The 11,925-nt window shown below is 43.2% G+C and overlaps 1 protein-coding gene across 1 annotated transcript in view; it reads left to right on the plus strand.

Moving 5' to 3' along the window:
• The window catches only part of ST3GAL5 (ST3 beta-galactoside alpha-2,3-sialyltransferase 5), a 121,722-nt gene that overhangs the window by 95,244 nt on the left and 14,553 nt on the right, over positions 1-11,925 (plus strand). The window contains exons 2-3 of the mRNA XM_023518785.1: positions 2,986-3,109; positions 5,202-5,313. Of these exons, the coding sequence (XP_023374553.1) occupies positions 2,988-3,109; positions 5,202-5,313 (234 nt within the window). The 5' untranslated portion in view covers positions 2,986-2,987. The remainder of the gene's footprint in view (positions 1-2,985; positions 3,110-5,201; positions 5,314-11,925) is intronic.

Below are 11,925 nucleotides of genomic sequence, written 5' to 3' on the forward strand. Positions count from 1 at the left end.
GGTGGCGCCTGTGGCTCAAAGGAGTAGGGTGCCAGCCCCATATACTGGAGGTGGCAGGTTCAAACCCGGCCCCAGCCAAAAAATGCAAAAAAAAAAAGGCAAAACTCTAATCGGAGATATAAAGTACATAATGAGATATTACTTCTTCCTTCTGACTGAAAGACTAAAGATAGTGAAGACATTATTTCTTAAATTAATATATAACTATTATAAAAGTAATTGGCACATGTGTTAGTTGAGATATAATTTTACTTTTAGTTAACAATTGCTTAAACTAGACAGAATTTTATTCATCTAAAATAGAAGAGTTCAGAGGTGGAATGGCAGCACTGTCCAGTAGTCTTCTCTTTTGTTGTTTCACTGTCCTTGGATAATATTGTCCCTGTGTGGTGTAGAGTGGCTCGATGTTTCTGTAATGCAACTAGGAGGAAGGGAAAGGAGGAGAGGCTGGGAGTATGCCAAGGGATGCGCCCTGGAAATTGCCAGGATGCTTCTGCTCATATCCCATTGGCTGGAACTTAGTCATGAGGCCATGCCTTGCTCCAAGGAAGGCTGGGAAATGTAGTCTTGAAAATCTGGTGTTCTACTAAGTTGAGAGGAAAAGGAAAACTGATACAGGATAAGACATAGCAATTTCTACGACAATACCCTTGAAATATTATTTAAAACGTGAAAAACTGAGAAGGAAATTAATTAAAAAGAATAAGTAGGCAGGCATACCCAAGAACATATTTTTTTTTAAAGGAAAGTTTCACTTAAAATAGCCATACCATGTTCTTTTTCTCCTCTTTTCTTAATGTGACACTTTTCTACTGCTTTTAATTTAATGTTTTATTTCTTTTTGGAGACAAGAGTCTTACTTTGTCACCCTCAGAGTGCTGTGGCATCATGGCTCACAGCAATCTCAAACCCTTGGGCTGAAGTGATTCTCTTGCCTAAGCCTCCCAAATAGCTGGGACTATAGGTGCCCACCACCACATCGAGCTATTTTTAGAGACGAGTTTTCGCTCTGACTCAGGCTGATCTTGAACTCGTGAGCTCAGGAAATCCACCCACCTTGGCCTCCTAGAGTGCTAGGATTACAGGTGTGAGCCACCATGCCAGCCCAATGTAATGCTTTCTTTATAAACAGTTTCATTATGGAACATTTTAAATATACACAAAAGTGGAGAAAATGGCATAATAAACCCCCTGTACCCATCTCTCAGCTTTGGCAATTGTCAGCTTCTTTAAGACTAGCTTTCTAGTCTGCTTTTCTTATTGTGTGTGTGTGTGTGTGTGTGTGTGTTTTTAAATATAAGGGTCTCACTGTCTCACCCCATTGCCCAGATTGGAGTGCAATGGCAGGATAATAGCTCTCTGTAGCCTCAAATTCCTCCTGCTTCAGCCTCCTGAGTAGCTGGCACTATAGGCATGTACCACCACACCCAGCCAATTTTTCTTTCTTTTTTTTTTTTAAAGACAGGGTCTCACTGTGTTGTCCAGGCTGGTCATGAACTCCTAGCCTCAAGTGATCCTCCTTCCTCAGCCTTCCAAAGTAATAGAATTACAGGCATGAACCACTATGCCTGGCCTAAAGCTAGTCTTGTTTCATCTGTTCTCCCCTACCTCCTGCCACTCCTACATATCCCCTTCTTGATGTTTTTCAAGCAGAACTTATTTCTGCAGTTACATCTATAAGTATTTCTCTGTTTATCTCTAAAATATAAAGGGTCTTTTAAAATTATTTTTTATTTATTGTTTGGAAGACTGTTGGCGCTGACTAGAGTCCCCTGCGCTCAAGTGATCCTCCTGCCTCAGCCTTATGAGTAGCTAGGACTACAGGTGTGCTCCACTGTGCTCAGCTAATTTTTCTTTCGCCCTCCCTTCCCTCTTTTTGTCACCTTTCCTCCCCTTTCCTCTGTTCCCTCCCTTCCCTCCCTCTCCTTCCTCCCCTTAATCACCCTTCCTTCTTTCTTTTTTCTTTTGTAAAAGCAGGGTCTTGCTCTTACTTAGACTGTTCTTGAACTCCTGATCTCAAGCCATCCTCCTGCCTCAGCCTCCTAAGTAGCTGGGACCATAGGTATATTCCACCACACACAATCTACCTTCCTTCCTTCCCCTCTTCCTCCCTCCCTTCCTCCCTCCCTCCCTTCTTTCCATCTTGTTCTTGCTCAGGCTGGTCTCGAACTCCTGACTTCAAGTGATCCTCCCACCCTGGTTTCCCATAGTGCTAGGCTTGTAGGTGTGAACCACCATGCCTGGCACAAGGGTCTTTTTTGAAAAACAATTTTAACTTATTCAGGGATATGTAGTTGTAAGAAATAATCCAGAGATACTTCGTTTCCTTTTCTCTTTTCCCTGTGGAGGTGGCACCTTGCAAACCATAGTATCAAATCACAATTGGTGATGCAGAACATTTCCATCGCCACATGGGTTCCTCATGTTGCCCTTTTATAGCCACCTCTACCTTCCCCTCAATAACCCCTGACAGCCACTAAGCTATTATCCATTTCTATAATTTTGTTACTTTAGTGATGTTAGGAATCATCATATAATATGTAACCTTCTGGTATTGATTCAGAATAACTCTAGATTCATCCAAGGTGTTGTGTGTATAAATAGGTCATTCCTTTTCACTGCCAAGTGGTATTCCATGGTATGGATGCATCATGTAAGGTTCTTTTTTTTTTTTTTTTGGAGACAGAATCTCACTATGTCACCCTTGGTAGAGTGCTGTGGTGTCACAACTCACAGCAACCTCAAACTCTTGCGCTTAAGCGATTCTCTTGCCTCCCAGTAGCTGGGACTATGGGAACCCACCACAATGCCTGGCTATTTTTTTGTTGTTGTTGTCATTGTTGTTTTAGCAGGCCCTGGCTGGGTTCAAACCCACCAGCCCCGGTGCATGTGGCTGAAGAACCTCATATAAGGTTCTTTGAAAAACATAACCCACCTGACTCCTTCCTCTTTTTTCCCCACTGTCCTCTTTTCATGTCTTCACAGCAATGCCAAGTGAGAATAACTGTGTGAAACTAAGAAGTGATTGCTCCAGGCCTTCCCTGCAATGGTACACCCCAGCTCGAAACAAGATGAAAAGACCCAGCTTTTTGTTAAAAAAGTTATTCAAGTAAGTACTACCACACAGACTGCAGAATCCCTGGTTTGGGTTAACTGTGTCGAACTGGGAGAAAAGTTCAATTATTGCTCTAAAGTTGGCTGATGTTGGATAGGCATACTTGGCCAAAGAGTCATTCAAAGGCACGGCCAAGTCAGGATTCACGGAGCAGCTGGAGCGGGTTTCTGTGTCCAGCGGTATTTGGGAAGCGTGCGCCACCCAGTACCCTCAACCTCAGCCTGGGTGGCTGAGTAAACACCTCCTACAGTGCTCACTCCATGCCATTACTTAACAAAAGAAAGCTTTTCCCCTTAGCTATTTTAAGTTAATCTAAAATATGGTTAATTAAATTTCCCTGAAGGCACTTGCATGCTATTAAATATTGAATAGAAGGATGACAGCGTGTTTCAGCCTGGTCACCCTTACTTACATCCTAGTAAGGGATAAGAATTAATAAAGGAAAAACTTGTCAGGTTTTCTTTTTTTAATACCAAACTAAGTTGAAAATTACCTTTTTGCATGTCGAAAGATAGAAATCTAATCTTGAAATCTTGTCTCTCATTTCACTTTGCTAACTTAGGAGGTGTAGAGGGGAAAGGTGAGAAAAGGAAATTTATATGAGTAAACATTCCTATCATATTTAATCTCCTTGTAGTCACCAGCACGTATTTATTGAGGCCTCCAATGTGCCTGACATTGTGTTGGTGTCAGCTTTGAGACCACCAACAAGGTAGACCAGGAGTCCAGCAGCTCATGCTCTGGGCTAGACTGCCTCACACCAGGAATCACATAGTACAGTGTGCCAAGTGCTGTCGATCCTGGGCTTACCTTTAATACTCTTTCCTTTCTTTTTTTAATCAAAATAAGAGAAATATTACATGCACTGAATGAGACATCTCTTTGCTGGGGACTAGAGAGAGGAGTAGGTAATACTATGTTCACTGGATATTCAAAAGTTATAAAGAGATTGGGTGAAACATAGGCTAATCCCTGCTGCCCACATTTCCCCTCCACACTTAAAGAAAACGAGTGTGACCAGTTTTTTTATGTAGATGAGAAGTATTTTGTATATGTGCTTTCCTCTGCTCCACCAACCTGCTTTTTTACACAGATGGTAACATTTGTTCATTTAACATAGTCCCAGGGAAAAATGAAGGGGCGTGGCTAGGCTTTCCTGGGAACCCTATTGAAGGGAGAGCTGAGAAGTCTTAAAAACAGCACAGTGTCATCAGCCTCAACCAGACATATTTAACATCTATTATATACAGTATGTTGTGCTAGATGCTGTTTTTTAAACTGTCCTTCAGGGATTGTTTTCCCCTGAAGATTATTCCTTACCTTTGTTTTTTTCAAGAAAATGAATGATTTAAATCAGTGGTTCTTACATTTTGATTTAAACTTGAGTTTCTTGAGTTTTTTTTTTTTTTAACTTTTGTCAGTGTCACTGGGAAGCTTATTAAAAATGAGATATCTGGAACTAAGAGTAGCCTCAGCTGTTTTCTCCAGATCCTCTGTGTGTGTCAAACTGCATAATAGCACGAATTATCTTTAAAATACTTTAAATGTTCTTAAGGGTAGCTGATGATACTGTCAGTCTCAATTCTGGGAAGAATTCTTTAGATTGTTTTATTTTGCTTTATTTCAAAGGACCGATAGTATTTTAAAGTCACAGAACATTAACTCTGAGATCCTGTATCAAATCTTACTTGACAACTAATTGATCACAACCAGTTACAGATTCCTTTGTTCCTTCTCCACTCCCACTGCTTCACTTACTTGACTAGCCTAAAAATAAATAAATAATATTATTTGATTTTTTTAAGTCCAATAATTGGCACTGTGATTCAGATTTTATTATGGTGCTTTGCAGAAAAAAAAATGGTTTTTTTATATTTGCTTGTAACAAAGACAGTCCTAAGTGACTAGTTTATCTTGTTGGGAAAATAGGAAATGGTACCTTCCTTTCATCCCTGAGGTCAAGTTAAAGCTAGTACTTTTATGCTTTCTGGCAGGCAAACTAGATTGGGGTTCGATTTTCATTTATTTCACATTATGCCTTATGATTATCACGTGACTTCATTGTACCTAATTGATTGTTTTCCAGATATTTATTGCCTATGTTTGTATTGTGGATCATTTATACTCTCACGTTAAATTATCCTACTGAAGAATGTGACATGAAAAAAGCGCATTATGTGGACCCTGACCGCGTGAAGGTTAGATATCCCATTGCTATGGTTTAAATGAAAACACTTCCAAGCATTCACTTAAACTGTCAATACGTAGGATCATCTCTACTGTGTTACAAATAAATACTAATGAAAGTTTGAAAACATAAGGGAGAACACTTAATCTTAGCACTCCAAAACCAAAGACTATGCCCCTCTAAAAAAATAGCCACTGACCCATCTGCCCTTCAGTATTCTTCTCCCATTCACTGTGGCCATGGTGTGGAGTGAGGAGGGCTCCACTTGACACACTGTAGCAGGGGTGTCCAACCTGTGGCCCATAGGCCACATGTGGGTTATTGGAGGCCTGTTTTCCTTATGTGTGATGTCAGATATTGTGAAAATTATGCACGGATCTTGTTTTGGTGAGCAGCTTTCCTTAGCGTTTGTGTGTTTAATGTGTGGCCCAAGACAACTCCTCTTCTTCTAAGGTATGGCAGAAAAAAAAAGATTGGGTCCTCCTGCAGGGCATCTGTCATGGAGTTAATTTGCCCTGATGCTGCCCGTGTACCTGTTGTTAAAACAGGAAAGAAAGGCTCTTAATACCACTTGTCCTTCTTGTGTTTTGTTTTTAGTCTTAATGATATCAAATTGCATTTCAACGTTTTTTTCTTTCACATGTCTAAATCAGTAGACATGTTAAGTGCTAACAATTAGAGTGGCTAAATTATCCAATAATGTTCAACACAGGCTAGAAGAAGAGATGATTGTAAATAAGGTACCGGGGTGGGATTGGTGACTGGCGTGTCGTGACTGTGAGACATCCCAGTATCATTGACACCTTGCAGATGATGGCTACTCACACAGGTCCACATCCAGTTTAGTTAACTAGTTAATTTGGTTTAATGCTTTCTGTGTGCCAGAACTGTTCTGTGTGTTAGCAGTGTTAACTCATTTAACCCTCATAACAGTCCTGGGGATGGAGGTGCTAGGATCATCTCCACCTCACAACTGGGGAAACTGAGGAGCAGGGAGAATAAAGAACCTGCCCAGGTCACTTTTCCAATAGCTCCTGACCAGTCCTCCCTCTGCCTGGGTAGGGAGTGTCCACAGAGAAGCCAGCAGGTACAGGCAGTGGGATCCAGAGAGGAGAAAGGTTGCATTTTTTTAATCTAGATTCAAATCTAATAGCCACTTAATAACAATAAAATCTTAGGCAAGTTACTTAATTGTCTTGAGCCCCAGTTTTCTCAGCTGTGAAATGTAGGTAACATCTGTTGAACAAGGTAAACGAAACCGCTTCGCAGTCCTGATTGTTATTCACACATTTCTGCTTTAATCTGTTTATCCCTTCATAGCGCTTCAGATTGTGTGTGTGTGTGTGTGTGTGTGTGTGTGGTACAGAGAGGTATAAACAAGTAAATGTAGAGCTCAGTTAAATGCACAGCTTGCCTCTGCGGAACTCTTGAGTCTCGTCTTACTGATCACAGAGCCTTCCTTCCTAGGCACCTGCCCTCAGAGGTCCACTGGCTCGTTGCATTTCACCCCTGCTTTGGTGGAGCAGGATGTGGAGGTCCCGGGAGCTCTGCTCAGGTTTCCTCCCCTCCTGACCCACCTGGCCTTATAGACATCTCTCCAGTCCCTTTCATTTTTTCTTTTCTTTCTTTCTTTTTTTTTTTTTTTTTTTTGCAGTTTAGGTTGGGGCTGGGTTTGAACCCTCCACCTCCAAATATGGGGCCGGCACCCTACTCCTTTGAGCCACAGGCACCACCCGTCTCCAGTCCCTTTAGTTCCAAGGTCCTTCATAGCACTCGTGGATAAAGGTTTCAGACATCACGTCTCTGGTTTTTGTCTCCTGAGAAAGGCCTAGAGTAATAGCACTTGGTGTGACTTACTGATACTCTGGAAACTCCTCCTTTTCTTTGCTGCACTTCTCCACTTGCTCTGTGTATCCCCCTTTTCCTGTTCACTACCATCTGAACAGGTGTGACTGTTCACCTGGGTTAACTACCTGGGTTGTCTAGTCTGGGTTAACTGAGCAGAGAAGTGAGTTCTCGTGTGGAATGGCTGAGCACACTATTTCTTAAGGACAGGGTGGAAAACAAGTGTTTTAATAATACCTTGAGAGAAATCAACTTAGTATTTTTATTGCCCAGCCAGTGACATCTGCATTAACGTGCCCTGGCAGCCTGTGATCATATTTAACTTAAGCTGCACTAATAGACCAGGGATGGTCTATTGTCCCTGCAGTGGTCAGACCAAATTCTCTGGTAATTATGGCAGTTACTTTTTAAGGTTCCCCCAAGGAAGGCTAGTGACTTCTGAGAGTGACCAGAGACCAGTGACCAGAGTCTCAGAGACTTCTGAGAGTGACCAGAGACCTCTCTGAAGCACTGTTGAAAGGGTGGGAACAGCGTAGCCTTAGGGAGAAGACCCAGTGCAGGGCACATGGCGGCCAGTGTTGACAAACCAGAGGCCTGGCCTATGGAAGGATGGAGCTGCCCAGGTGGCCTTAATGGCAGAGATGTGTATTGGGAACGGCAGCCAAGCTCAAGGAAAAAACTTTAGTGGCTTAGGGCATCCAAAGATAGATAAATGGTCTACCTTTGTGACAAATCTGTGGGGGCCTTTAAGAAAGTCAGGAGTCCTGTAGGTGGAATTCAGGCATCGGATAGGGAGTGGTTCCAGGACCTTTCTGATCCCTTCCAGCCTGAGATTTGGAGGTTCTCTGCAATTTGGAAAATATCAGCTAGTTCTATAGCCTGGAAGGTAGAGGAGATTCTCTGCAATTTGGAAAATATCCGCTAGTTCTGTAACCTAGAAGGTAGAGTTGTCCTCAAGCTCTAGCTGTGCCCCTACCCATGGCACCACTGGTTCCTGACTCAGTGACTTGTGGTCTGAAACTCAGTGTTGCATCGAAGCTCCTCAGAAATTTGCCAGACTCCATCAGGTATTGTAATCATTTATGGGAGCGTCTTAACCTTCCATCTAAAGCATAAGTTATTTGAGAGTGGTGACTTGTGTTTATAAACATAAATGGTTCCTGGGATTGCAGGAAAAGGAACAGTGAGCCAGGGTTGCCCTGTAGAATGCTCTGCTCTTGCTCATTGCCCTAGTTTTACTCTTCCTCACCAACCTTCTGCATCCAAGCATGCCCTCTGTGGTCACAGTGGTATTCTAAAAATTAAATGTGATATGTTGCTTTCCCCGCCCCTAGAAACTCTGATGTTTGTCCCTTACCTTCCAGAGAACATTCAGGCTCCTGAGTGTGGCCCATATGACTCTGCATGACTCCTGGCCACTTCAGCCTCCTTTGCCACCCCTCACTGTGTCAGCACTGCCCATTTCAGACACCCTAAACCCCTCACAGGTCTTTGGTTGAGGCTCTTTCATTCATTCTGTCTTCCAAAACATCTTCATTGAGATATAATTCACACACCATAAAGTTCACTCATTCAATGCAAATGGTGCAACCGGTTTAATGTATTTACAGAGCTGAACAACCGTCACCATAATCTAATGCTAGAGCATTTTTATTCCCAAAAGAAACTCCATATCTATTAGCTGTCACTCCCTGGTGTCCTCTTCCTGCTATGTCCTGAGCAACTACTAATCTTCCTGTTCCAGACATGTCGTGTAAATGGACTCATACCCTGTGTGGTCTTTTGTGCCAGGCTTCTTTTACTCAGCATAATGCTTTTAGAGTCCCCTCCATGTCAGAGCATGCACCAGTCCTTCATTCCTCTTTTCTGTCCTTGATGCCTCTCCCCCCTTCCCCAGACCTTCCTGGAATGTCTTAGAGGTAAGAAGACCGAGCCTCAACCTAGGAGCAGATGCTGTAACCACAATCAGAGTACTATTAAATAGATCTAGAATGGAGTCCAGCCTCCAGATCTCCTGATTTTTCTTTTCTTAACAGTTGATGGTGATAAAATCTAAACTCATAGGATTTACTTCTTTGATGCGTACTGTTTAAGTGTTGATAAGTTTATGTAGCATAACACATTACCACAAGCCAGTTCCCATGGCCCAAGATTTTTCCCTCAAATTCCTTTATAGTCAGTCCTGCCCTCAACTCCTGGTCTGTTTTTACTATGGTCTTTTTTTCCAGGATTTGTTTTGTTTTGTTTTTTGAGACAGAGTCCTATTCTGTCACCCTCAGTAGAGTGTCATAATGTCATAGCTCACAGCAACCTCAAACTCTTGGGCTCAAGCAATTCTCTTGTCTCAGCCTCCCAAGTAGCTGGGACTATAGGCGCCCACCACGCCGGCTATTTTTTTTGTTGCAGTGGTCGTTGTTTGGCAGGCCCGGGCGGGGTTTGTACCCACCAGCCCCGATGTATGTGGCCGGCACCCTAACCACTGACCTACAGGCACCAAGCCCCAGGATTTGTTATTTAATCTTTTTCTGCTTTTAACTGAGTAATAGCTATAAGACAGATAGCTCAAATGTGAGTTAAATGTGTCAGTAACTTTACCCTTGGTTACTGTCCTTGTATGATGTCATACAAGTGTCTGTGTGTCCTGATGATTGCATTAATGTACACAGCTATCATTTATTTAAAAAAAAAAACAAACAAAACAAGTGTCTGTGTGTGCCAGGCACTGGGCCAAGTGCTTCAGGCATCACAGGAACCCAACCGTGGGAGGAACAGACCAGCACCAGGTTTGCCCACATGAGAACTGAAAGTTCCAGGAGGTCACTGGTGCCCCCAGATCACATGGCCTGTTACCCACATTTGGTTAGCTCCAGACCTGAAGGTTTTCTTTAATCCAAATGCTCTGCCCTGTCCTGAAATTTAAATAAATAAATAAATAAATAAATAAATAAATGCAACAGAACATTGCCTTTTACTAAGAATTATACCACCTACCTATATTCCTGAAAAGGATTACCTTTAAAATTATGGGGTGGAAATTAGAGATTTTGCTGAGGAAAATTACTTTGTTTTTGTGGGGTTTTTTTGTAGAGACAGTTTCACTTTATCGCCCTGGGTAGAGTGCCGTGGCGTCACACAGCTCACAGAAACCTCCAACTCCCGGACTTATGCGATTCCCTTGCCTCAGCCTCCTGAATAGCTGGGACTACAGGCACCCACCACAACGCCCGGCTACTTTTTTGTTGCAGTTTGGCCGAGGTTGGGTTTGAACCCACCACCCTCGGTATATGCGGCCTGCGCTGGCGCCCCACCCACTGAGCCATAGGCACCGCCCCCGTTTTTGTGGGGTTTTTTTTTTAACGCCTATCAGTGAATTTTCCCATTGTGGTTTTTTTTATGACACATTGAAAATACCAGATGTCTGTTTATTCTTGATTGTGGGCACCCTGAAAGACTTTTAAAACTGAAACCTTTAATTTTATTCTGCATTTGAGACAAGTGGGAGTTCTCATCTTGCAAAAGTCACCAGTTCCCAGCTTCCCCTAGGAGAGCTAGGAGTCTGTCCTAGCTGACCTCCTCCAGACCCTCAGCAGATCCCTCCCGTCCCTTCCTGGCTCAGGTGCCTTGGCTTCCAGCTCTGGAGCCACCCACAACAGAGAAGGGCTGAGTCACGCTGCTCCCTCTCTTCTTCACGGCTCCTTAAGGTGAGCGCCGCCTCCCTGGCCATGTTTCTTCTGAGCCTTGACCCACGGACAAGTGGTGAAGCAGGAAAAGAGGCTGAGACAGATTCCAGCTAGAAGAAATGGTCCTGGGCCTTCCTCAGAGCTTGTTTCTCATCTTTAAACGAATTGAAACAAAAGAGGGACAGGAGCTGCTGTGGCTTTGGATGTGTCCAATGGAATTTCGGGTTTGTTTCCTGCACCTGCTGGGAATTAGGCTCAGGAGGGTCACAGTCCGGAGAGGATGACTGAGCTTTATGCTCTGCTCACAGTCTAGAAAATTTAGTCTGAAGCCTGCAATTAAACTCTTTGGCAGAATAGGAATGGGATGAAATTTCACTCCCTTCCCAAAGAAGCTTTCTAAAGAGAAGATTTGGCAGCCCCTGAGAGTGGGGTGCACGTTTCCAGCTTGTTCACTTACTCTTTCCTGTCCTGAGTTGATCACCAAGCTGCTTTAGGTCTCTTTGGCACTTCTCAGATGTGCCTTTCTGTCCTAGGAGATTTGTAAAACCAGGTGAAATGCTTGAGATGTCATTCCATTGTGAAGAGTGAGACTTTTGGGTCTCTACAAAACTGCCATTCCTGACTTTAGGGTTCTAGTATGGGTGGTCCCCGTATCTACCCTGCCTCCACCAACTTGGCATTAAGTGGCCAGTAGACTTGGAGCAACACCTGCTCCGTCTAGGGGTTCAGAGAGTGACAAGTTCCTTGCCTGGCTTCCCACTGATTCCTCATGAAGATGCCAGTCCAAATTCAAACCCTTGCCCTCAGTGCTGGTGTCTGTGTGCCATTCCCTGTAGGTAGAGGCTGCTGTTTAGGAGCTGAGGAAGGTGTCACCCCAGCTTGATATGCCAGCTCAGACCTCTTACAAAGTGAAGATACTAATGACAGCCTTGCAAGGTGTGCAAGTGTCATGAGGGTGAACTGAGGCAGTGAATGTTCTTGGTGTGTATGGCAGCATCTCTGAGGCATATCAGAAATGGGACCAAATCCTCAAACAGTATGTTTTCACAGGTACTAATAACTTTTTGAAACTATAATATTTTTTCTCTGCTGTAATA

Source organism: Otolemur garnettii, unplaced genomic scaffold (assembly GCF_000181295.1).
Source record: "Otolemur garnettii isolate 467f Iridium unplaced genomic scaffold, OtoGar3 scaffold00147, whole genome shotgun sequence".
Classification (NCBI taxonomy): domain Eukaryota; kingdom Metazoa; phylum Chordata; class Mammalia; order Primates; family Galagidae; genus Otolemur; species Otolemur garnettii.